This window comes from Canis lupus, chromosome 3 (genome assembly GCF_048164855.1).
Source record: "Canis lupus baileyi chromosome 3, mCanLup2.hap1, whole genome shotgun sequence".
In the NCBI taxonomy this organism is placed as follows: domain Eukaryota; kingdom Metazoa; phylum Chordata; class Mammalia; order Carnivora; family Canidae; genus Canis; species Canis lupus.
Window position 1 is genome coordinate 54348720 of NC_132840.1, and position 27438 is coordinate 54376157.

The 27438-nt window shown below is 40.7% G+C and overlaps 1 protein-coding gene and 1 long non-coding RNA gene across 2 annotated transcripts in view; one reads left to right on the forward strand and one right to left on the reverse strand.

Moving 5' to 3' along the window:
* Positions 1-27188, forward strand: LOC140630624 (myosin-8). The gene is made up of 38 exons (XM_072821129.1): positions 1-210; positions 875-1018; positions 1104-1260; positions 3656-3683; positions 3778-3892; positions 3976-4068; positions 4198-4261; positions 5121-5219; positions 5311-5414; positions 5582-5720; positions 6870-6988; positions 7036-7227; positions 8328-8498; positions 9531-9840; positions 9951-10018; positions 11627-11714; positions 11797-11914; positions 12285-12408; positions 12505-12641; positions 14138-14393; positions 16713-16955; positions 17045-17221; positions 17305-17450; positions 17532-17622; positions 17712-18101; positions 18527-18653; positions 19004-19122; positions 19250-19446; positions 20515-20698; positions 20786-20951; positions 21051-21175; positions 22053-22361; positions 23041-23244; positions 24269-24394; positions 24485-24655; positions 25065-25169; positions 25731-25826; positions 26923-27188. The coding sequence occupies exons 1-38, from the start codon at positions 1-3 to the stop codon at positions 27070-27072; spliced, it is 5862 nt and encodes a 1953-aa protein (XP_072677230.1). The 3' UTR covers positions 27073-27188.
* The window catches only part of LOC140630626 (uncharacterized), a 30698-nt gene continuing 8356 nt past the window's right edge, over positions 5097-27438 (reverse strand). Inside the window, exons 2-4 of the long non-coding RNA XR_012028389.1 lie at positions 12432-12534; positions 6914-7236; positions 5097-5444 (exon numbers count right to left, since the gene is read on the reverse strand). This is a non-coding gene — a long non-coding RNA (uncharacterized lncRNA). The remainder of the gene's footprint in view (positions 5445-6913; positions 7237-12431; positions 12535-27438) is intronic.

Consider the following 27438-nt stretch of genomic DNA (forward strand, 5'->3'; position numbering starts at 1 on the left):
ATGAGCGCGAGTTCAGACGCTGAGATGGCGGTTTTTGGCGAAGCCGCTCCCTTCCTCCGAAAATCCGAAAAGGAGCGGATCGAGGCCCAAAATAAGCCCTTCGATGCTAAAACATCCGTCTTTGTCGCGGAGCCCAAAGCCTCCTACGTGAAGAGCACCATACAGAGCAAGGAAGGAGGGAAAGTAACTGTGAAGACAGAAGGTGGAGCAGTAAGTAAACAAAGAGAGGAAACGCTCCCGGCTGTCTTTCTGGGTCTCCTCACTTGGAGGTGAAGCTCTACTTGCTGGGAAGCTCTAGGTCTCCTGCCACTATAGACACCCTTCTGGTCCATTACGGACACCCAGTTTGCACAGCAAAGGAGGTTCCCAGTGGTAACCTCAGGTCCCCCCTTCCCAGAAGCTCACAGGACTTCAACACACTAGAGTTAGCTGCCACCATATCCCTCACTCCCACTTCCCACTCTAAACCCCCAAACTTGGGGGAAATAGAAGCCAGCTTCTCTGGTCAGGAAACTATTGTTAATTTCTTAGCTAAATAATGTATTAGTAATTTCCCGTAATGAACAGCCAGGAAAAATTAAAAATTCAGCCTATTAAAATAAGAATAAAAAAATATAAACTGATAAACCTGCGACAGGGGGACGTGGGAAGAAATAAAAATCTTTTAAAAAACGTAGTATTCTAGTTTGTCATAGGAGACGTATTTTCTTAGCATCAGACTCTGAAACAAATATAATTTCATGCCTTTGTTTAAAGAATACTGAATAATATAATGGAAAGTGTCTGTAATGATAGTCTTATAAACAAAGCAAATAGACAAACCAACCCCACGTCCCACCATTTATATGAAGTGGTCTCTTGCTTTACTTGCCAGACTCTGACTGTCAGAGAGGACCAAGTCTTCCCCATGAACCCTCCGAAATATGACAAGATCGAGGACATGGCCATGATGACACACCTGCACGAGCCTGGAGTGCTGTACAACCTCAAAGAGCGTTATGCAGCCTGGATGATCTATGTGAGTGCCTTTCAGGATGTCCTTATTCTGTCTCTCTCTCTGAGTAAAGACAAGATCCACATGTTGCACTCTCTGGTTTTCTCAGACCTACTCGGGCCTCTTCTGCGTCACCGTCAACCCCTACAAGTGGCTGCCAGTGTACAACCCCGAGGTGGTGGCCGCCTACCGAGGCAAGAAGCGCCAAGAGGCCCCGCCCCACATCTTCTCCATCTCTGACAATGCCTATCAGTTCATGCTGACCGGTGAGTGAGTGACACAACTATTCACAGAAATGTGGAAACAGAATCCTTAACAAACAAACAGACTGTCTGGGCTCTGATTATAATAATACATTGTAGCCGCATGGGGCTTCACTGTTTTCAAGGAACTTCCAAGAACTACAGTATCATATATTCTTCACAGCAGTCATCCCCATGTTAGAGAGAGTAAAGGGAAGCTGGCTGAGTTCATTGACCTACCTGCCCAAGCTAACCCAGTTAGTAAGCAGAACCCAGGCGGAAACAATTAATAGACCTCTGTAAACACATCTGCTGCTTTCCCACAGGTTGTAATTTCTGATTTCAACAGGAGAAAAGTTCCAATCAATGATTTTAAAATAAGCACATCCACAGCGATCAAGGAACACAGTTACCAGCTACAGCTAGAAAGCTTTGTGAATTCTTATCTTTAAACAAACTGACAGCCTTTAGGGTATAACCCGTGTAAATAAAGAGCTACCACTTTCCTCCTGATGATTCTGAAGTTTCTTCCTACTAGAATGGAAGAAAATAAAAATACCTCTTCCTCTGAAAATATTTTTGAAATTATATCAAACTCTTTTATTCCTGTCTTATCAAAGCATAAACAGCTTTGATACGCATTATAGGCCCAAATATGGCATTAAAACCTTTTATCTTCACACACCAAATGTAGTGCCTTTGGAGATATTTTAAACTCCAGAGTTTCCTGTTGTTCCATAGAGTTTTGGAAACTGAAAGGGTTTTGTTCTTTTTTAGTTTTCATTTGCTTGTTCTGCTGCCCTTGTTTTTAAATCATCTGTTGAAGAAGGGAGAAGAGAAAGGAATAAAATAGGAATCTTCCATTACAAATTGGCCAGCAATTCTATGAGGATTTCATGCTAGTAAACTGTTCTTTGGTTGTTAGCAGAAGCTAGCTACCTTCCAGAAATGATCCAAAGGCTGGCTCATTTCGGAGGGTTTAAGACTCAGCAGCTGCACTTACCCTGTTATGTATACCGCTGCCCCTACCAAGGTTTCCCATCCCCAAGCTTTGGGGCTGCGCCAAATTCACAGTTACTTAGGGCTCCCAAACATGACTTCTACATAAAACCACACAAAACTGCAGCATTTGACCTGGTTAATGTTATTTTGGCATTGCCAAAAGAGACTAAAACATTGTTCTCTTACTGGTGCTCCCATGAGATGTGATATGATCTCATAGTTTTTCTGCTACTAGAAAAAAAAATCAATTTGAGTGTCTTCTAAAATCTGTGTCCACTGCTCTGAAGAGAACTCTGAAGTTCTCTAAAGTCTACACCTACATCAAAATAACATCCAGATTTGTATCTATTTCTCCAGTATTTTTAGATATGAGAATTTATTCAAATAGAATTGGAGATCTAACATATCAGAAAATTGGCATAAATCCAATGTTATCAGTCATATAACTAGTGACAACGTCTGTTTTTATCATTTAGAAATGTACATCAAGTTAAAAGGAACAGAAGACTAACTGAACACATTCACAATTCCAGATCCCTTCCCTATTTAGTGTTACCAGCAGTCATATTAGTCCTATCAAGACCTGGCAGGAGGCTAGGTAGCAGAAAAATATAGAAAGTAGAAATCAGAAGACCTGAATATATTTGACCTTAACAAGCTATATAATTATTATTCAAAAAGTCACTGATTCCTCTCTGGGTCCTAGCTTCTTTATCTGTTTGTTAATTGAAAGAGTTTGGCCTCAGTAATTTCTAAGATTCCTCATGACTTCAAAATTCTATCATTCTTACTGAAGTATTGATAAATGAAATTATAAAATGCTTGGGATTTTCTTTAAAATAATCCAGGGAGAGGGCAGCCCGGGAGGCTCAGCGGTTTAGCACTGCCTTCAGCCCAGGGCCTGATCCTGGAGACCTGGGATCCAGTTCCACATTGGGCTCCCTGCATGGAGCCTGCTTCTCCCTCTGCCTGTGTCTCTGCCTTTCTCTCTTTATCTCTCTCTCTCTGTTTCTCATGACTAAATAAATAAAAAAATATTTAAAAAAATCCAGGGAGAACGGGACAGGAAGGAGTATAGAGGATATAAAATTGGCCAAGTGATAACAATTGTTGAAACTGTAGGATGGGGACACGGGGGGCTCTCTGTAATTGTCTCTCTGTGATACCTGTTTGAAATTTCTCATCACAAAGTCTTGAATAAGATACAAAAGGAAACAGATGATAGCTTGCCTCTCATTTTCACAAATTTTGCTCCAAGAGCCAAGCGCTCCTTGGGGACTAACCACCAAACCAAAATCATAGGTGACGTCTTCAGAATGTCAGAAGAACAGCTGTGTTTGATCTAAATGGATTCAATAATCTTTATATTGAATGTTCTTTCTTTTTTTGACTGGGGGTCTTGATTTCTCTTCCACAGATCGTGAGAACCAGTCCATCCTGATCACGTACGTGATTATTCCCTTATCTGATTTGTGGTGATTGTCATAGATATGGACAATGTGAGCTGCAGTCGTTTTGATCTCTTCTCTTCTCTGACAGAGGAGAATCTGGTGCCGGGAAGACCGTGAACACCAAGCGTGTCATCCAGTACTTTGCAACAATTGCGGTCACTGGAGAGAAGAAGAAGGAAGAAGCTACTTCTGGCAAGATGCAGGTGAGTTTGGGGTCAGACTCAAGACTCTCAGGCTCTCAGAAAGTCTGGAGCCCCAGAGGTAAGGACTGCTCTTGCCTTTGCAGGGGACCCTTGAAGATCAGATCATCAGTGCCAACCCCCTACTGGAGGCCTTTGGCAATGCCAAGACTGTGAGGAATGACAACTCCTCTCGCTTTGTAAGTCTCCTGGTCACAGAAGGATCTTCTCAGCCCTTACATGCCAGAGATAGCGTGTCTGAATTATTTCAATTGCATCTTTCTGTGTGCTTCAACTTTTTAATACTTAATAATATTTCTCTTTTCAAGGGTAAATTCATTAGAATCCACTTTGGTACCACAGGGAAACTGGCTTCTGCAGATATTGAAACATGTAAGTAACAGGTCCACTGAAAATCAAAACAGAGAGAAAAATTATTTCATTTGCAGAGCTATTCAGGAACACCTGGTATGCTCTGAGCCTGCTGCCAGTATTGCCCATAAGGTAATGCCAGACTTATCGAAATGCTCTGTCGACCTCCGCAGATTGATGGTTCTGGAATACATTCCTGAGATTCCTGCCACAGAAGTAACTTTGATATTTTTTTCCAAGAGACACGCTAGGGTTACTTCTGGGTTCCTATGAGTTACCTATAGGTTTACAATACATCTCTGTGATTTGCTCTTCATTTGAGCTTTGTTAGGTGTTTCTAAATAGCCACTCACCATGAAGTCTCAGATAACATGAGGAAGGAGAAGATATTACAGATCGATTATAATACAGGGTCACAGGACCCCCTTATTAAAAGTTTACTTTTACTAGATCAGACGGGCTTCAGTCTCTGCTCTCAGGTGGTGAGGAACTTGGGTAGTTGCTGTAAGTATTTGGAATTCCAGTATGCAGCACCAAGATGACCAATCATTAGGGAGAAATCTCATCGGAGTCTAACGTAATGCTCACAGTTTTAGCAAAAACACTGAGGTTCACTTAATATTTCAGCAACATTAGGACACCTAGGTGGCTCAGTCAGTTCAGCATCTGACTCTTGATTTCAGCTCAGATCATGACCTCAGGGTTGTGAGATTGAGACCAGCATCAGGCTCCACACTGGGTGTGGAACTTGCTTAAGATTCTCTCCCCATCTTCCTTAGCCTCTGTAACCTCCCCAATCTCCCCACCCACCCAAAAATATATATGTATTTATTTTCAGCAGCATTTTTTCCCCTAATTTAATACCTATTTCTATTTTCAGATCTTCTAGAAAAGTCTAGAGTTACTTTCCAGCTGAAGGCAGAAAGAAGCTACCATATTTTTTATCAGATCACTTCCAATAAGAAGCCAGATCTGATTGGTAAGAAAGAACTTAAATTCACAGATGAACATTAATATTTTTGTTAACAACTTCTAATATAAAATGTATACCTTGAATTATATGCACTCAGAAATGCTCCTGATCACCACCAATCCATATGACTATGCCTTCGTCAGCCAAGGGGAGATCACAGTCCCCAGCATTGATGACCAAGAGGAGCTGATGGCTACAGATGTAAGTCACATACACATACACATACACACACTGTAAAAAAAAAATTCGTTATGTGTGGGAACAGCCCACTGTAGGTGGACACAGTCAGTATAGGATACAGTATAAATTCTTTAAAATAAATTAATCTCTTCTGCCCTAAACCTTTGTCCTGTCATGTCTCCTGGCAGAGTGCTATTGACATCCTGGGCTTCACTCCTGAAGAGAAAGTCTCCATCTACAAGCTCACGGGGGCCGTGATGCATTATGGGAACATGAAGTTCAAGCAGAAGCAGCGGGAGGAGCAGGCTGAGCCAGATGGCACCGAAGGTTACCAGATGAATCTCCTTCTGGAGAATACAGCAGGAAAAAAAAAAAGAGAGAGAGAAGCCTATACTAAACTCACATCTCCATTATAGCTGAACTTCTGAAGGGCATATACATATTTACACACTGCACATTTTCCTCACTCCTTTTTCTCCCTCGTGTCTCCAAACCTCCATCATTTTTAAACAACCCAAATAAGTTAAAATGACCTAATAGGCACTTATAAAAATATATCTAAAAAAGCACAACTAGGGCCAGATGAGAGAGAGAGAGAGAGATGGCATAGCACTCCTGCTCTGCCATGGCAATGGTGGCTAAGTACGAAAGACTACTTGGCATATTAGCTATTTCCACAGTAGCTCAGTAAACTAGTGGCTGGAGATACAGGATCTGCCCAACACAGAGCTGAGGGTGAAGGATGTCCCTAGACATCTGTGCGCATGTGTGCGTTGTCTACATATGAACCCGTAGGCACTCTAGGCAGTCAGACAAAATAAGAACTGAGAAAGAAAAATCATGTATTCCATATGTGGAACATATAGGACCTACCAAGGAAGCTAAAGTTATCTGCTCCTTGAAGCCTTTCCCAACCACCCCAGCTTGACATATTCTCTCCCTCCTCTAAACTTTTCAACAGTTACTGTGGTTCCTGACATTTATATTACAGTCCTTAGCAGAATTTCAGAAAGAGACTCTGTAGGGGGAACACAGTAATATTTAGTATCCACATTGAAATTTAGTATCTAAATTGAGAGGAGCAAAACTGAAATAAGGATCTAAATATTCAGACCTTTATCTCTCTATAACAGCAAATATTAAGATTTATCTTTTCCTTCCAACCACACCTAATGTGTCTGCCTTAAGAGCAGGCACTGTGGCTTTTGTCTTACATAAAGTGTCATCATAAACACTGGACATATGTTAATTGTTGATGAATTTCTCATAAACTACTAGCAATAAGTCTCCAAAGGCCAGCATAAGTGACAATTTATTAGCAAGTACGTGCTCTAATGCACAGGGAACCTCATCTGACTTTCTATAGAATTACTTAAAACTTATTTAAATAATAAAGAAAATGGATTGGAGAAAAATAGAAAATTAGGTTAAAAGGGATTTCCACCATTAAACATTTCTTAAATTGTGTCTCTGCAGTCGCTGACAAGGCAGCCTACCTCCAGAACCTGAACTCTGCTGACCTGCTCAAAGCCCTCTGCTACCCCAGGGTCAAGGTCGGCAACGAGTATGTCACCAAAGGCCAGACTGTGCAGCAGGTGAGTGCACGACCTCAATGAATGACACACATCCTAGGCCTTCTCAGCATGTCTTTGGTACGTCAACAATCACCACTCTGTCCATGAAGGTGTACAATGCGGTGGGCGCTCTGGCCAAGGCCGTCTATGAGAAGATGTTCCTGTGGATGGTCACCCGCATCAACCAGCAGCTGGACACCAAGCAGCCCAGGCAGTACTTCATCGGGGTCCTGGACATCGCTGGCTTTGAGATCTTTGATGTGAGTTGTCTTCATGTTAATAAAAAGAGAGAAAAAAACAGAGTGGATTCTGATATACAGGTATTCCTATACATGTACAAATCCACATTGCTTCCTCCAACACTGCACCCAGAACAGGAGTTACCTCCCAAATACCTAGGCAATAACAGAAATGTAATGATAACCATAACGGGCATTTGTGGAAGTGTCAGTGTATTTCTGGCACTACACTATGCACTTTGAAATGTTACCTCATCTAATCCTTGAAACAACTCACTCAAGGGTAACTAATACTACTACTAATTACATGTGGAGAAACAGAGATGCAGGAAAATCAAAACTTGCTAAAGAGCCATTTAAGGCACAGCCATTTAAGGCAAAGCCAGGACAGGAACCCAGATGCTTAGGGCATCTCCCATGGAGGAGAAGCACACAGAAAGGTCATAGTCTCTCCTGTTCCAGGTCCATCTGACACCTACTATTTCACCTCCAGGCCATCAGCCTGCATCATGTGTAAAATGTGGGTGTAAGTTATTACAAAGACTCTTTCAGATCATCAATTACTACACCACATCTGGTCTCTACTTTCACAGACCTGGCAAAGGGAATTTGCCAAATGTCTGATATGAAGAGGAGAAAAATTTGCCTATTATTCCATTTTCACATCAACTAAAAGGTCTTAGGATAAGCTTTCCTTATAAGGAGACAGCCAAAAGTGAAAATGTGAACTTTATCCTGAATTGGAAGAATGGGATGGTAAAAAAAGTGAAGCTTTCCAATAAAATACTTTCACCCTTAAATTTAAACTATAACTCATGGGACTATGATTGTACTTTTAATATATGTTATTGCTTATGCAGTCTAGAGCTGGGAAGGAGGTAGATTCTACCAGAAGTGTTGCTGTATAACTGCCACCAGTGCCTTTAAATAATGCCCAGAATTCATGATAAACGCTGTTGTCAAAAATGATCATTTTTTTCCCTTGGTACTTCTAAAAGAACAATAATTAGTTTAAATTTTATTTCATTACTGTATTCCATTTTTTTCAATAACAGAATTTTTCAGTAATCAATTTTACTGCTAAAAAATCCATTTAACGTTGAAGATTTCATTTTATGCAGTTCAACAGCCTGGAGCAGCTGTGCATCAACTTCACCAATGAGAAACTGCAACAATTTTTCAACCACCACATGTTCGTGCTGGAGCAGGAGGAGTATAAGAAGGAGGGTATTGAGTGGACCTTCATCGACTTCGGGATGGACCTAGCTGCCTGCATTGAGCTTATTGAGAAGGTCTGTTTGACTCTTTGATTTCTTTTGTTTTGTTGTGTTGTGTTTTAAGTAGGCTCCATGCCCAGTGTGGAGCCCAATGTGGGGCTTGTACTCATGATCCTGAGATCAAGACCTGAGCTGAAATCAGGAGTCAGACACATAACTGACTGAGCTGCACAGGCTCATTTGACATCCATTTGACTTCTAAAGAAAGGCAAATTGCAAGGATAACTTTCCCAAGTGTCTGAAGCAATTCTAGAAAGTATCACTGTCACCCTGGAGGGGTATCAGAACAAACAGAATTACTGTTTAGAACTTCCTCTTCTACATAAGAAGAAGCAGAGCTTTTAATTTCATTCTGTCCTAATGTTTTGTTCTAACAGCAATTCAAACCTGATTTTAAAACTTGAGATGATTTGCTCCACCAGAACTACCTCACTAGTTTTGAATCTATCTCCATTAAGATCCAAGACGTCAACAACATAAACAAGTCTTTTTTTCTATATAAAAATTAGTACACATATAATCCAGCTAGGACCTATATGAAAGATAATCTTTTTGGAAGTCAAGAAGTCTAATTGCTTATGCTTTTCCATAATCCACCTTTAAGGAGATTAAATACAGAAAATGTTTTAAAAATAAGGTTAAGATTATTTTTATTATAAAATTACCACATATAAACATCAGGTTAAGCCCGTAAATCCTCTTCAAAACAAAATAAAACAGTGACAATAGATTAATTCATTAAATAGGCAAAATGCGTGAAAATATAGAACATTTTAACAAACTGCCCACACATGCTGTGCTGACATTTGGAGTTTGTACTCTGCTATTCTTTTAACTGAAAATGTTGCTATGGATTGAATAGGACAAGGAATGGTGGAAAAGTCACTCCAGTGATGATAAAAGGGTTTTTTTTGTGAGCTATGACCCTAGTTTATTTTATATACATATTTTACTTGGCAGTTCTAGTAATTCAGTCAGATACAGCCACCACATCTGCATCTTTTCAGAAAGATAGGTTGACACTAATGTCCACGTTTCTGAATCCAGCCACTGGGCATCTTTTCCATCCTGGAAGAGGAGTGCATGTTCCCCAAGGCCACAGACACCTCCTTCAAGAACAAGCTCTATGACCAGCACCTGGGCAAGTCTGCCAACTTCCAGAAGCCCAAAGTGGTCAAAGGCAAGGCTGAGGCACACTTCTCGCTGATCCACTATGCAGGCACCGTGGACTACAACATTGGTGGCTGGCTTGACAAGAACAAGGACCCCCTAAATGACACGGTGGTCGGGCTGTACCAGAAGTCTGCAATGAAGACTCTGGCCAGTCTCTTTTCCACTTACGCTAGTGCTGAAGCAGGTACTCTCTGTGCTCTTAATCTAAATCAAGCCCATTCCCACAAAATGTTCATATAACATCACAGCCTCTAGGATTCTACTCTAATTGATGGGTTTTTCTTTCTACCTCAGACAGTGGCGCAAAGAAAGGTGCTAAGAAGAAGGGTTCTTCGTTCCAGACTGTATCAGCCCTTTTCAGGGTAAAGTACAAATTTCACCCAAAAACTCTATTCAGTTTCTATAAATTGTCATAATTATAGGGTTTAGAATAAATTAAGAGGGAATGAAATGTTCAAATATTCACTCTTATTGTAGAGCCAATGCAATGCTTCTCTTACAGGGTCAGATGCTCTACCCATTATTCCTCATTATGATCACTGATGTGTTCAGGAATGACAAAATATCCTCAGAAGCTTTCTTACTATGGTAATCAGGCTAATTTTCAAAGAAGCATAGCTGAACTTCAAAGTTGTCCCTAAGGAAAGCTGTTCTCTTTATTCCACTAATGCTGCCCTTGGAGAATGATCCTGAGTTCCTCTTTGACAGTGAACCAGAGACACACTATTTAGCACATCCTTCCATCACATTTTGGTCCTCTGAGGTGGATTTAATTTTTTGTAATGACTGAAAATCATCTAACATCAAGGTGGTAATTTATGTGGATGATTAATCTAGAAAATATCTCTTAAAATTAAAATAACAAATAATTTTACTACGAATGTGATTTTGTTAGGTAGCTTAAAAACAGACTCTTCCAAAGGGAAGTATGTGAAATGTCTGGACTCAGGGCTGCTTTGTCAGAATCTGTATAGCTAAGTCTCATTCCTTTTAAAACTAAAGGCTATAACCCATCACTGAAACAGGTAAACTGGCCTGTTCTTTTCCTTTCTCACTACCAATCTGCATCATCTCACCACGTAGACTCTTGCTTCATCAACTTATCCTTGCACACATCTTCAAGATTAGAAGCTCACAGTACTTATTCTCTCTCTTAATAGTTAACTGAGATATGAAAGAAAACAAAGCAACTTTGTCTTCTCTCAAAGAGTATACCTACAAAATATTAAGAAATATTTACATGTGAGTTTTCTATAGTTGAATAAAACATCATAATCAGTCATAAACAATTACTCTTTCTGGAATAACACCCCTCCCAAGATGCTTCAGGCTGTGAATCATTCTCAGGCACCCAATATCCACCTACACAAGATTATACGGTCTCATGATTTTAGATTCTTAAAAACAAAACAAAGCAAAACAAAAACAGTATAAAACAAGAAGACAGGTCCCAGGGATAATAATAAACTTGAGGAAGGAATGGCAAAGGCAGGACAAGCACTAACCTAGGTTCCCAATGTAAACTACTGTGAAAATTACTAGCACTGAGATAGATGGAAGAGGTTTTAGAGGTAATCTCAACTCTTTTCGAATTAAAGCCCAGAGAGACGAAGAGAATTTTACAGAGTCAAGCAGCTCCATAGTGGCAGAATGAGACCACAGTCTTTTGTCTGATTCCCAGTCGAAAACAATTCCTGTGCATCAAGGATAAGGGATTCGCAGTTTGTTTATAGATTAGATCCTAGGTGTTATAAATGAATACCCTGGAGAGCTACATTTCTTCTCAGCACTTTGGCCTTGTGGTTATTTGTCAGGCTAGAATTCTGGAGACCTTAAAAATACAGACCAACTGAAGCCTCACAGGCTTATCCCTAACAGTTAAGCGAGTGCCTAGGTTCACACCAAATAATTTAAAAAAAGCAATCCAAGATAAAACTTTCTCATCAAGTCCCTTCTGTCCGGTTTTCTAGGAAAATTTAAATAAACTGATGACCAATCTGAGGAGCACTCACCCCCACTTTGTACGGTGCATCATCCCCAATGAAACCAAAACACCAGGTAAGACACTTCTGATACCCAAACAAGCACCAGGATGTTTGCTTTAGACCATGAAATAAGGGATGTGTATTCTTCCTCTTAGGGGCCATGGAGCATGAACTTGTCCTGCATCAGCTGCGGTGTAACGGTGTGCTGGAAGGGATCCGCATCTGCAGGAAGGGGTTCCCAAGCAGGATCCTTTATGGGGATTTTAAACAAAGGCCAGTCACTCTTTGCTGTATTTCACTGAATGCTGTGAACACTTTATCATCTTAATTGTTGTCTTTTGTTCATTGTATTTCATGCCCCCTGCTTAGTAAATTGTAAAATTAAGAAGTCAGATGATAAAGTCTTGTGGCAACAGGACAGGATAACAGTTTGGAAGAGATGGTATTTCTTACAAACAGGAAGAAGGTGTGCATTAGACTACAGAAAAATCACATTGTTTTACTATTTGAACTTATAGGACAGCTGGATTTTCTACTTTTACTTTTTTTCTCACATCTTTGTTGATACTTCCTTTTTGGGTCATTTGGTTTCCCCATATAATCATACTTCCCTAATCATTCTTTTCTTTGTTTGACTGAACAGATACAAAGTTTTAAATGCAAGTGCTATCCCAGAAGGACAGTTCATCGACAGCAAGAAGGCTTCTGAGAAACTTCTTGCCTCTATTGATATTGATCACACCCAGTATAAATTTGGACATACCAAGGTATAGCTGCCATTTATTCCTACCTGATCCATACCCTTCTGCTATTTCTGTATCTCCTGTACCACGAAGAAGACTAATGATTCTCCTTTTCTCCAGGTTTTCTTCAAAGCTGGCCTTCTGGGTCTTCTAGAAGAAATGAGAGATGAAAAGTTGTCCCAAATTATAACAAGAACCCAAGCTGTCTGCAGGGGATTCCTAATGAGGGTAGAATATCAGAAGATGTTGCAAAGGAGGTAACAACCATGCAGATCATCTGCTTAGTAAAGAGAGTCCTTTGGGACTATCACTCAGCCTTTCTCATTTATTAACTCTCATTTTGTGGCTAATAAATGCTTCTTGTGCAGTTCAGAACTCACTCCTACAATATATCTGCCTTTGCTTAAACCCTCACACTTGGACTCCCTTCAATTTCTCCTGGTCCAAGCACCTCGCATAGAGCTACCTGAATAATTTGCAATAAGCACGATTTTCATCATGCTATATCTCAGTCTGAGGACCCCTACCCACCCACCCCCATACCCCTCCCCCACTCAGCCTCTTATGTCAAATCCAAGTTGCTGTGCGCGGCTGTCTGGGGTCTCTGTATTCCCCAGCTCATCTGTCATTCCCAATCATACAGCCTTTTCCAGCTAGGCTAAACAATTTGCTTATCTCCTGTTTCCATGTTTGCCCCAGCCTTTCTCCTCATTCTAATTTACCTATTTACCAATTCAGAACTTGCACTTCTCCTTTTTCCAATGAGCCTCATTCAGCTGTATCTACCCAGCACTACTGCATTCCCTGCCCCCAACACCAAACACACATATTTTGCATTCATTTTGCTTCTCTGTGCTTATTTGGATTTGCATTATAAGTGTTCCCAAGTCCTTCCCATGTGTCTACATTATGGTTTGTGTCATGGTATTTGCATTCTCAGAGTCATGGTTCTTGTAATTTGGACCTATACAGAAATAGAATTTACATTTTAATAAGCTTGAAAGGGCATTACAGATTGCTACAAGATAGTCAAACCTTGCTAGTCTAGTGCTACAGTTTACAGAAGGGGTATATTTTATTACTATTTAAAACTTGTATTTAAATGAAACAAATCTGCATGCTCAATGCATGTTAAATTGCTTGCGGATACTAACAATCTAATTAAGCATATAAGAATGAGACATTTGAAAGAATCTGAGAAAAGCCAGTGTATTATCTGAAGAAGCTAACAAAAGTTTTTGAGTGGAGACTTCAGTGATAATCAAAATAAGAGGAAAGGCTTCAAGAAAGACGTGCTAAATCCTAAGTTCCTCAGATGAGGCAACTTTGAAAGCACCCAGTGTCAACTCACAGCTCACTCCATAGGCCAATGGCCCAGCGGCACAACCAATTCACAACTGCCACATCCACTCCCAAATCACTAGTATTATAATAGCTCAAATGATCTTAAATTGGTATGTGTTGTTCATATGTGCAAAGTATTCCTGCTCTCAAGTCTGCTCCTTTGCTAGTGTGCCAGGGTCGTGAGAACACAATTATTCAACATGAGCAGTACACATCAGAAACACGATTACACTGAGCACTAGTTTGAGTGTGTCTGTGTCTATATAAAGCCTGCATTTAGCATATACAAAATCTGATTGATCATTTACACCTGGGATCATCACAAGGGGAACCTGCATGTAAAATAAAAAGTGACAATAACACTGCCCCTAATGGATGGATCTACACTGATATTTTTACGTCATTTCAGAGAAGCCCTTTTCTGCATCCAGTACAATATACGTGCCTTCATGAACGTCAAGCACTGGCCCTGGATGAGGCTCTTCTTCAAGATCAAACCCCTTCTCAAGAGCGCAGAGACCGAGAAGGAGATGGCCACCATGAAGGAAGAGTTTCAGAAAACCAAAGATGAGCTTGCCAAGTCAGAGGCGAAAAGGAAGGAACTGGAGGAAAAAATGGTCACTCTCTTAAAAGAGAAAAATGACCTGCAGCTCCAGGTTCAATCTGTGAGTATTCTGAATGTTGCATGTTACTGAAGCATTTCTGGAAGGCATATGCACTTTGGATTTACAAATAGCCTTGTCTTAAAAAAGAAAATCTCAAGTTACTTTTTTAAGGATTTCACTCATCTTTCAGTAGTCCTATGAGAAAGATACACACAAAGATTTCCAAATTACAAATGGAAAAGGGAGGACTGAAGAACATATTCAACAGTATCACAAATCTAGCAACCATGAGGAAGAATTTAAATGCCATGCCCCAGATCTCAGTCAGATATCGCACCCATTTGCCTCGACTACTTCATCTCAGCCTTACAAGGATTGTCTTAGTCTCCGAACACAAGTCTATGAGATTGTTTTGAAATTAAAGAAAAGCCATTATTTTTTAAATTCAATTAGCTAACATATAGTACATCATTAGTTTCAGAGGTAGTGTCCAATAATTTATCAGTTGTGAATTATTTGTGATAAGCAAATTGTTTAGCCTGGCTGGAAAAGGCTTTGTGGTTGGGAATGGCAGATGAGCTGGGGAATACAGAGAGCCCTGACAGCCATGCACAGCAACTTGGATTTGACAATGCTCATTACATCACATGCTCTCCTTAACGCCTGTCACCCAATTTACCCATCCCCCCCACCAACCTCCCCTCCAGCAACCCTTTGTTTCCTATGATTAAGAGTCTCTGGTTTGTTTCCCTTTCTGATTTTGTCCTGTTTTATTTTTCTCTCCCTTCCCCCATGATCCTCTGCACTGTTTTTTATATTCCACATGAGTGAAACCATATAATAAATGTCTTTCTCTGATTGACATATTTCACTCAGCATAATACCTTCCAGTTCTATCTATCCACATCGATGTAAATGACAAGATTCATCCTATCTGATGGCTAAGTAATATTCCATTGAGTGTATACACACACACACACACACACACAATCTTCTTTATCCATTTATCCATTGAAGGACATCTGGGCTCTTTCCATAGTTTGGCTATTGTGGACACTGTTGCTATAAACACTGGGGTGCAGGTGCCCCTTATTCTTATTTCTCTCCATGCCTAACCCCTGAGATTTAGCTCAGTAAATCTGTTTGCAGTTACATGAACTAAGCAACCAGGGTGTGAGGTAGAGCCAAGTTCCCTCTGTGATTCTTCCCAGTTCTTAAGGCTTCTGTTTACTTGGCTCAGGAAGGAGCTGTAATCAGGATAGGGGATAGTTTGGACCAGTGTTCTGGCCAAGCATAATTGCCCATTTCTATGGTCCAGAAGCCCACCAGTGTCATAAAGAAACCTGTGAAAAGAATAGTTTTCCCCAAAATTTTAAGCTATCAACTTTCCCTTCTGATACTTTCACTTACATGAAGGCTGTATTTTCCCTAAAACACATGACCAACAGCCTCTTCATAGTTCTTACCATCGGTCAGGGAGAGAACATTTACGAATGCATCACTATTAAAAATAAAAGCAAAGGAACCATGGGAAGTTCCCTATTATCATCCGTTTAAGCATTTAAAACACATAAGCTATGAGCAAAACACTGAGTGAGAAGTTAAAGAAATTCCCCAGGCCAGAGTACTCTAATAAGGCTGAGCTGATTTTTATTTGAGTTTTTCAGTCACTCATAAAAACTCTATGGAGCTATGTAATGCCTTAAAATTATATGTTCTTGCATATTCTAAAATTCATGTTGAGACTAACAGGTGATCCTTAAGATGGAAATGAAAACTGTGGACAGTTACAGCACTGCTATGGACTATCAGGAAGGTTGCAAGCATATAACAAATGTGCATGGAAATGTATTCACAGGCATAAAATTATTTAAGTTCTTTTTCTTTTCCTTTTTAAAATTCAGTCTAACAACTAGTTGCTTGAGGTGAACAGGGAATGATCAAAACCAAATCCAACCAATCTAAATCAAAATCTTTGAATATTGCAGCTGAAATGTTCCTAGCAATCGTTTATTCCTACCTCCTCAACTACATGAGAAAATTGAGAATAAAGGAATAAAGTCATTTGCCTATGTTCATCCATATGGAGGAAATACTGAGACAAGAACTCAGGCTTCCCGTGGCCTATCACTCCTCTAGACACTACTTTGTAGTAAACTGCTTCAAACCAATCATTTTTCACATTAATTTGTTTCTAAATCTATAGTCTCGCTTTTAATTAGCTCCATTTCTCCAGGCCATGTAATAATGTTCAATTAAGTTTAATTTATATTCATACTGAAGAAGTTACCAGCATTCAGCAAACACTACTATATTGTGCAAAGAAGAAGTTCAAAATTGTAACAAGTTCTCTAAAGACCTTAATGAATCTCTCCACAGGAAGCTGACGCCTTGGCTGATGCAGAGGAAAGGTGTGAACAACTGATTAAAAACAAAATCCAGCTGGAGGCCAAGATCAAGGAGGTGACTGAGAGAGCAGAGGATGAGGAGGAGATCAATGCTGAGCTGACAGCCAAGAAGAGGAAACTGGAAGATGAGTGTTCAGAGCTCAAGAAAGATATTGACGACCTTGAGCTGACCCTGGCCAAGGTCGAAAAGGAGAAGCATGCCACAGAGAACAAGGTATGAAACATATTCTGTTCCACCACAGAGAGATTCTGCCCCCCTACTAAGCTGCTTTAGAGCAGGTATCATTTCTTTAATTTTTCAAGGTAAAAAACCTCACAGAAGAGATGGCAGGCCTGGATGAAACCATCGCAAAGCTGACCAAGGAGAAGAAGGCCCTCCAAGAGGCCCACCAGCAGACCCTGGATGACCTGCAGGCAGAAGAGGACAAGGTCAACACCCTGACCAAAGCTAAAACCAAGCTAGAGCAGCAAGTGGATGATGTAAGTGTGTTTCTGATTATACACTGGAAGGATTTTTTTTAAAATACACTTTCAGTATTTAATACGTTTTCCTTTCTCATTAGCTTGAAGGGTCTCTAGAGCAAGAAAGGAAACTTCGAATGGATCTAGAAAGGGCAAAGAGGAAACTAGAGGGAGACCTAAAATTGGCCCAAGAATCCACAATGGATGCCGAAAATGACAAGCAGCAACTTGATGAGAAACTCAAAAAGTAGGCACTCCAGAAAAAAATTCCATGTGATACCATCTTTCAATTCAGGAGTACTAATATGTCTTGTTCTTCTGTCTAAAGGAAAGAATTTGAAATCAGCAATCTGCTAAGCAAAATTGAAGATGAGCAAGCAATAGAAATTCAACTACAGAAGAAGATCAAAGAGCTGCAGGTGAACCACCTCCCCTTCATTTTTTCTCTGTATGCCAAAAGCCCTGAGCTTGAGATGAGTTTATGTTACTGTGCATGTGTCACTCCCAGGCCCGCATCGAGGAGCTGGAGGAGGAAATCGAGGCAGAGCGCGCCTCCAGGGCCAAAGCAGAGAAGCAGCGCTCTGACCTCTCCCGGGAACTGGAGGAGATCAGTGAGCGCCTGGAAGAAGCTGGCGGGGCCACATCTGCCCAGATTGAGATGAACAAGAAGCGGGAGGCCGAGTTCCAGAAGATGCGCAGGGACCTGGAGGAGGCCACCCTGCAGCACGAAGCCACAGCGGCTACACTGAGAAAGAAGCATGCAGACAGCGTGGCTGAGCTTGGGGAGCAGATAGACAACCTGCAGAGGGTCAAGCAGAAGCTGGAGAAGGAGAAGAGTGAGATGAAGATGGAGATCGATGACCTTGCCAGTAATGCAGAGACCATTTCCAAAGCCAAGGTACCCAATACCATCTCTAAATGATGGTAATTAATAACCTGATAGAACATTCATTGTTCTGTCACTAAACATTGTTTGCTAGCAGTTTATAGCACTAATCTAGTATTTCCTATTCTAATATATTCCATTCTATGTCAGTTTTGTTAGTGCTTGCTTATGACCTATTAAGACTATTTCAAAATCCCCTTTAATCAAGTGTCAATATCACGGGAAAAAAATGAATGGGCTCTAACAATGGTCACTTCAGGGATATTCCAGACTCACGATGCTTGAATCCTAGCCTGTCCCATCAAGTTGGTGCCATAACTTTCCACTCACACCTGAGTTTATTCACTCTAAATATACCTGAAGAATCAAGTTTTAATGTTTTTGTTTGTTTTTTACTGCATTCAATGTCTCATCTTTCACTGCTACATGTCCTGTAGGGGAACCTTGAAAAGATGTGTCGCACTCTAGAAGATCAGGTGAGTGAACTTAAGACCAAGGAAGAGGAGCAGCAACGGCTGATCAACGACCTGACAGCTCAGAGAGCGCGTCTGCAGACAGAAGCAGGTGGGGACTTTTCCCTGGACTCTGAAACTGCATGCTAGATAAAAGTGATTCCAGGGGTTCTGAAGAAACAGCAATACTCTCTCCCATTTTACAGAGGAATAAACGAATTGTTAGAATCTGCTGAGCAGGTCAAAAAGAATACAAAGCAAGAATTGGCAGGATAGTTTACTTGCTACACTCCTGTGCTATCTGTGCTTTTTACTGCCAGTACTAATCAGTTCTAAACTCCTATCTACAAGCAGATAAAGTATATATTTGATATATAAATAAATGTATAGGTATACACAGGTATGAAAGCTTAAGCTTATTTTTATGCTGTTAACCAATTCATTTACTTCTATTATTCTTAGGTGAATATTCCCGACAATTAGATGAAAAAGATGCTTTAGTCTCTCAGCTTTCAAGAAGCAAACAAGCATCTACGCAGCAGATTGAGGAGCTGAAACGTCAGCTGGAGGAAGAAACTAAAGTGAGTTTTACCAAAGATCATCTTGGCTGAGCAAATCTAAACATGTCCATTCAGATTCTACTCCGGGTATGTAAATTATGTATCACTAAATAAATGAATTTAAGTCACGAAACTAGTCCTCCTGCAGGCCAAGAACGCCCTGGCCCACGCCCTGCAGTCCTCCCGCCATGACTGTGACCTGCTGCGGGAACAGTATGAGGAGGAGCAGGAGGGCAAGGCCGAGCTGCAGAGGGCGCTGTCCAAGGCCAACAGCGAGGTGGCCCAGTGGAGGACCAAATATGAGACGGACGCCATCCAGCGCACCGAGGAGTTGGAGGAGGCCAAGTACGTGCTGCAAACGCTGAGGGAGGAAAAGAACATGGTTTCCTAGCTGCACAACTCAGCAGCTCTCCTGAACACTATGATGATGATGTTGTTGATGGTAACAACAGCAACAGCAACAGCACACGCTAAATTTACTGAGAGGACACTATGTGTCAAGTATTATATATACCCATTAGCTCATTTAGTTTTCATAGCATCATGTTTTATCCCTATGTTCAAACAAGGGAACAGGATTTGAGAGGTTAACCAACCAACCCAAGGGCACATGATTAATACACAGTATGGCTAGGATTAGAACCAGATATTCTGACTCCAGAGACCACCTTCTTCAGTCCTACAATAGGAAGACACAGCTCTCCAACCTCATGCTGGAGGCCACTAAACTGTACATAATGTCCAGGGCTGGTCTAAATAAAATAAAGCTTAGTCTGATAGATCAAGTATAGATCAAAGAGGACCTTCAAGTAGATCTTCTTGGGCTTCAGGGCTAAAGGCTTTCCTATACCTTGAAGATGCAGAATTGGCACATGATGGGGCAATGAAGAATATAGGTGACTCAGAAGGAATCACCATGCTTCACCTGCTTTTTGTCACAAAGTTTCTAAAGAAACTTTCCCTGGTTTTCTCTAGGGAAAAAGTACATAAATGAAATAGAAAGTCTAAGAAAGCAAATAAATAGTCTCAGTACATTTTTGCCCAATAAAATACCTAGTTAGCCTCATATCCTTTCTGGAATGAGAGAAGACATTTACACCAATCAGCAAAATTGTCCTGGATAATCATTTTCTGCAACCATACTCAATCAGAAGTCCTGAAAACCCCGAATTACTTATGTAGTAAGACACATACAATGGAGCACTAACAGCAGCCTCAAAGAACTGAATCCAGGTGCTCACTACTTTGGACCTTTTCATACAGGACCAATCAAGAAAGCAGTTCTGGATGCCGCAGTTTGGGTAACGATATGTTACCTGCCATTGTAGAAGCAGGACTGTCAAAGGGGCCTAGGGTGTTATCTCTTGTCCCTGTTCTAAACCACTCTCCATAACTGCCTGGCTAACGTTTCAGGAAGAAGCTGGCCCAGCGTCTGCAGGAAGCTGAGGAGCACGTAGAAGCTGTGAATGCCAAATGTGCTTCCCTGGAGAAGACAAAGCAGCGGCTCCAAAATGAGGTGGAGGACCTCATGCTGGATGTGGAGAGATCTAACGCTGCCTGCGCCGCTCTTGACAAAAAGCAGAGGAACTTTGACAAGGTGCCCAGGCCTACTTAATAAACTTCATCAATGTTTTATGTGGTTTCCCTTTCTCCTTGCAGCAGCTGACAATCTGCTGCTTTTCAGGTTCTGGCGGAGTGGAAACAGAAGTATGAGGAAACTCAGGCTGAACTGGAGGCCTCCCAGAAGGAGGCTCGCACTCTCAGCACTGAGCTGTTCAAGGTCAAGAATGCCTATGAGGAATCCCTAGATCAAGTGGAAACCCTAAAGAGAGAGAACAAGAACTTGCAGCGTGAGTGCTCTTGAACTTCCAACGGCCCTGGCAAGAGCTGGCAGTTAGGTTCCCTGTTACCTCAGTCTGACTACTACTCTCTTGTCTGTTCACCCACAGAGGAGATTTCTGACCTCACTGAGCAGATTGCTGAGGGAGGGAAGCAAATCCATGAATTGGAGAAAATAAAGAAGCAAGTGGAACAAGAGAAATGTGACATTCAGGCTGCCTTAGAGGAAGCAGAAGTACGTATTACCAGGTTGTGAGGAAAATTCAAAGACATAGGTGAAAATACTCAAAGTGAGCAATGGACCCATTATTATAGAGCTGGTGGAAATATGAACTCGTATAGCTTTATGAAGGACAATTTGGCAATAGTTATCAAAAGCCTTAAAAAGTAATACTATGACCCACCACTTCCGTAAGAATCTCTCTCAAGAAAATTACCTTCAATAGAGGTAAATCGTTAAGCACAAAGATGTCTAATCCAAGAACAAGATGAAGCAAACTAGGGAACATTCATTATGATGCAATTGTATACAACCGTTAAATATAATTAATATAGAGAAATATTTATGGTAGATATTAATTTTTAAAGTGAAGACACATTTGAATATACACTATAATTTCATCACCCAAAAATATATATAAGTAGGAAAAAAGACTAGAAACAATGTACCACATTAAAATGATTATCATTGGGTGGGGGGCACAATAGGAGGTTTTTCTTTGTTTTTATATATTGCTCTATGTCCTACAGTGAACATACATTTTATAATCAGAAAAATGTTTTAAAACTGAGAATTCCTACACATTTTAATGTAAAAAACAGATTAAGAGTTCATGTTTAGTACGAGTTTAACTGTAAGTTTTGTTAGTACTCACATAAATAATATTTATATAGCACTTCATACTCTATAAAGCACCTTTATTACAGAACTGCCCTGTATGATCTATGACTGAATACACAAACAAAAAAATGAATTTACCTAGCAGTTCCTGGAACTGTTGTATTGAAATTTATAAAATCCGACAAATTGATGTAAGAGTTCAGCTCACAAGGGAATATACTCCAAATATTCAAGTTATTTTCCATCATTAACATATCACTGTTTTGTTAAGGCATCTCTTGAACATGAAGAGGGAAAGATTCTGCGCATCCAGCTAGAGCTGAACCAAGTCAAGTCTGAAGTCGACAGGAAAATTGCAGAGAAGGATGAAGAAATTGACCAGCTGAAGAGAAACCACATCAGGGTCATGGAGTCGATGCAGAGCACCCTCGATGCTGAGATCAGGAGCAGGAATGATGCTCTGAGAGTCAAGAAGAAGATGGAGGGAGACCTCAATGAGATGGAAATCCAGCTTAATCATGCCAACCGCTTGGCTGCAGAGAGTTTGAGGAACTACAGGAACACCCAAGGCATCCTGAAGGTAAACAGGTCCACATAAATAGCTAAGTCAGGCAAGTGATCTGTTCTCCATTCAGCAAAGTATCTTTGTGCTAAACAATCTAGTTTTTTCTTTTAACAAATTATCCAGCTCCCAGTATGGAAACAGCTAAATTAAATGTGCACAGAATATATTTTTACAGAAATGCTATATAAAAAACAAAAGCCCCAAGATAAGCTTTGATATGAAAGAAAGTACAAGACTTTGGTACCAATAAGCCTGAAGTGGAGCCTTAGTTGTGTTACTTACTGGCTGCCTGATTTTAGGCAAATGAGTTAACCTCTCAGAACCTCTGCTGCTGCTTCTACAAAATAAGAATGAAACTACTCACCTCATAGGGTTCCTGTGAGAACCAAATGAGATAACAGATGTCAAGTACTGGGGGGAGCATATGGAAAACAGTCTATAAATGACAGCCACTGGTTACTCACACATGAAAAAAATAACCAGTTAATGGCATAAATAGAATGACAATCTGTCTCCTGATCATCCTTGCTCACCTAAGCCAGTGACATCACCATTTTCACACTAATTCAAATGACAGGCCAGTCATTTCCTGCTCCTGGCACCAGTACCTTCTTCCAGTTCACCTCCACGGATGTTCACATCCTCTTCAGAGTGTCTATGGCTTTTTTTTTTTTTTTTTTTGTTAACTTGACAGGACACTCAGCTCCACCTGGATGATGCTCTCCGAGGCCAGGAGGACCTGAAGGAGCAGTTGGCCATGGTGGAGCGCAGAGCCAACCTGCTGCAGGCTGAGATCGAGGAGCTGAGGGCCACTCTGGAGCAGACAGAGAGGAGCAGGAAAACTGCAGAGCAGGAGCTCCTAGATGCCAGTGAGCGCGTCCAGCTCCTCCACACCCAGGTAAGACCTTCGCATCAAACAAATGTTGGTGTACGGTTAAGTGATGGATCCATTACCTAACAGGGAAATACTCCATTTAATAATTATGTGTATAATTATACTGGAAAATAGCGGGGAAATACTCCATTTTAATACAAAATGTGTATATTTTAAAAAAGGATGGGGGATATGCTCTAAAATACTAACTGCAGTTATCCTGGAATGATAGGATTGTAGGCGATATTTTGGTTATGTGTTCCTCAGATTTTCTACCAAGAAAAAGGAGAACATTTTATTTAAAACTGGGTTTGACTCTTTAGATTATTTTGAAAACCATGATGTAGAATAAACTTGAATAAACATGATCTGTTAACTCCAAAATCCAAAAATGTGCCATGTAGTGTTTCTCATCAGGAGTCCTTCTGCGTTTAGTATTGTGCTTACTGTCCTTGTGTCCTGCAGGACACTGTTGATGTGCCTGGACATTAAATGCAGTAGCACCGGGTAGTCATTTTCACAAGCAAAAATATCTACCTACAAATATTTCCAAATACCTATTACAGCAGTGTTGATTCCCTCTGAGAACCACTGGGTTAGAATTTAAATAAAATGTTTTCATAAAACTAATTCAGTATTCCCCCAGGGGGCAAACTATAAAAGTTAACAGAGAATAGATCCTTTCTAACTAAAAAACTCCCAATGCCAGGCACTCACAAAAAGAATTCATTGTTTTCTATTATTTCCAACCTTTTAAGAATAGAATATTAGTAAGGTCTGACTGAAATATAATTGAAAGAGTAATTAATATAGGCATTCTTAAAACTCCCAAGTCCTTATGCAAAAATTAGACAGACAAGGGGACCGGGGTAGGGAGAGGCATGTTCCAACTTTTCAAATGATTAATATTTTGCACTGAACAAATATTTAAAGCTGAATAGTAAACTTGCCATTAGGTCCCCTGCACAAGCCAACAAGTAAGACATCTATAAAAGCCCACATTGGCAAATAGCAAGTCTTTGAAATTCCCATGGACTATTTTTAACAGAATACCAGCCTGATCAACACCAAGAAAAAATTGGAAAATGATGTTTCACAACTCCAGAGTGAAGTGGAGGAAGTCATTCAAGAATCACGTAATGCAGAAGAGAAGGCCAAGAAGGCCATCACAGATGTGAGCAAGATAAGCACTTGTTTTACTGATACACGTGTGTTACCTGCCATTACTAGATTTCCTTATTGTCCTGGTGTATTTACTAATCAGGCGGCCATGATGGCCAAGGAGCTGAAGAAGGAGCAGGACACCAGTGCCCACCTGGAGCGGATGAAGAAGAACATGGAGCAGACAGTGAAGGACCTGCAGCATCGTCTCGACGAGGCTGAGCAGCTGGCCCTGAAGGGTGGGAAGAAGCAGATCCAGAAACTGGAGGCCAGGGTGGGTCTCTCAATCTCTCAATCCTTCGGAATCTGGGAAGGGGCTAAGGGGACTCCCCCTATGTCTCTCTCTCTCTTTCCCTACATATTGATGCCCATCTTCGTCCTGAGGCTGAGGACATCCACTCAGTATCTTCAGCAGGTCCTGACTAATTAATAGCCCCCAAGATGGGGGAACCCTGGGTGGCGCAGCGGTTTAGCGCCTGCCTTTGGCCCAGGGCGCGATCCTGGAGACCAGGGATCGAGTCCCACGTCGGGCTCCCGGTGCATGGAGCCTGCTTCTCCCTCTGCCTATGTCTCTCTGCCTCTCTCTCTCTCTCTGTGGGACTATCATAAAAAAAAAAAAAAAAAAAAATTAAAAAAAAAATAGCCCCCAAGATGGGCTGCATACGTATCTTTCTTGGTTGTAGGTACATGAGCTTGAAGGAGAGGTTGAAAGTGAGCAGAAACGTAATGCTGAGGCTGTTAAAGGTTTGCGGAAACACGAGAGAAGAGTAAAAGAACTCACCTACCAGGTAAGGGGAATAGCTTTTTAGAATATCCAGACTTCCTGCCCAAAGGGAAACTGACAATCTGGTAACTATGTGGCACTCACAGTCAGATCCACGTGAACTTGATATATAAATACGAGGGCAAATGATAGAACTGTTTATCAGAGACCCTTTCCTAAGCTAGGAAAAGCATGGAGGCCTTTGAAAACAGCAATACCAGAGAAAAGGACATAGGTTTTAAAGTCAGATAAACTGAATATTAGTTCTAATTTGGCCTCTCTTAATTTTTGAACTTGGGTAAATTACTTAATACCCTAAACCTTAGTTTCATTCCCTATAAAACAGAGTAACAACATGTAGGGAGTAGGGAGGTGATATTACAGAACATGTGTAGAAGTCCCTAACACAGCACCCACATATGGTGATGTTCAGCAAAAATAGCTACTATTAATACTATGGAGGAAGTCTCAGCATTGACCAAGTTTACCCCAGGCCCACCTGCCATCATACCAAAGTGATTTATTTTACTACCTGTAGGAGGCTCATTTCATTGTACTGAATGCAGATTGTTTTTCAAACCCCCAGACTGAGGAAGACCGCAAGAATGTCCTCAGGCTGCAGGACTTGGTAGATAAATTACAGGCGAAGGTGAAATCATACAAGAGACAAGCTGAGGAGGCTGTGAGTATCTTTAAGCCCTTCAGAGAAGAAGAAAGCTTCTTTTGGGGTAGAAAGTGTATTAAGAAAAAAGAAAAAGAAAGAAAGAAAGAAAGAGAGAGAGAGAGAGAGAAAGAAAGAAAGAAAGTATTAAGAGAATGTGTCAATGAGAAAAAAAGCAAAATAAAATATACCACTCATATTATAAATATGAATTTACGCCCAAATCCTGATTATAGAATAAGACTTCAAGAGGAGGTATTTTTATTAAGCAATTTGTGAGTACTGGGGGGAAAAAACGAAGCTCTAAATAACCCACCTTACTTGATAGCTGCAAAGAATATACCATCCCAACTCTAATCCATAATAAATACTCTTCTCCTTCTAGAAATGCACAAAATCAAGTATTCTCAAGAGTCAAACATAAATCTTTACCCCAACTGACTCATTCACACACTACCAGTGTCAGCAGGGGCTCCTCTCTCCACACGTCCTGTGGCAAATAAGAACATGCTAGAAGATTCTCCAGCTTCCCTTTTCCTGAGTGTTCCCCATTCTTCTAAACACAATGTGGTAGGTAGAAAGCAGACAGGAAGTTAAGAGAGCTTCTTATCCCCACTGCCTACACAGACAGGAAGTTAAGAGAGGGAAAAGGAGAGGAGAGGCTCAAATGGTAATAAGTAAAACCAACAGCTGCATGCTTCTTCCCAGACCAACTTTTCCCCTTTCTCCATTTACCAGAGTTATCAACATATATGGCAAAACTGGTTAAGTGAGGTTGTCCCAAAGTTAAAATTTGACCTTGCATTTACTTATTAAACTCTCTCAGGGCATATGGCTCTCTTCCTCCTTTTGACCCAGTCCATGTATCACAAACAGATTTCATATACACATGGGTTTTACACACTAACGTTATCTTTCCACTTCAGAAGTATTTCTTCCTTCATTCTTTAGAATGAAAAAAATATGTAATTGAAGTTACAAATTCTGTCCAGATTTGAAGTCAGGCATGGCAAGCAGACCATAAGAAGGATATATCTGAGTTGAGGAGGGAATTCTGTTTGGTGACAAGTACAGTAATCACAAACTCTAATTCTCACAATTTTATCTTACTTCTTAGGAGGAACAATCCAACACTAATCTTGCTAAATTCCGCAAGCTCCAGCACGAGCTGGAGGAGGCCGAGGAGCGGGCTGACATTGCCGAGTCCCAGGTCAACAAGTTGCGGGTGAAGAGCCGAGAGGTTCACACGAAAATCAGTGCGGAGTGAACAAATCTGCCTGATGCTGCCAAGGGGCTGAAGAAATGCACAGAATGTGCTATTCTAGGCCACTTGTTTATTTTTCTCTTAATGCTGAATAAATAAAAACTCTAGTAAACTTATAAATTAAAGCAAACTCATTTTTTCATTTGCAAATTATTTACTCTCAAGTATAGTTCTCACCTAGCTATTTTTTATACTACATATGGCTTTGCCAAGCATTCAATATTTTGTATCTCCATCACCACCCAGCATCCCCTTTCCCACCCCTACTACTCCCCATATACACATACAAGTATCTTTTGCTGGACTTGAATTTATTAACTCTCTCTAGATCATTACAAATTATTAAGGAAGACATTCCCTAAGGCTGCC

Excerpts from the sequence above, each read along its gene's own strand:
- LOC140630624 (XM_072821129.1), top strand. The coding sequence starts at position 1 with ATGAGCGCGAGTTCAGACGCTGAGATGGCGGTTTTTGGCGAAGCCGCT. Across the intron at positions 7,228-8,327 it reads CTGGCTTTGAGATCTTTGAT|TTCAACAGCCTGGAGCAGCT; the intron begins GTGAGTTGTCTT and ends CATTTTATGCAG. Across the intron at positions 25,827-26,922 it reads AGAGACAAGCTGAGGAGGCT|GAGGAACAATCCAACACTAA; the intron begins GTGAGTATCTTT and ends CTTACTTCTTAG.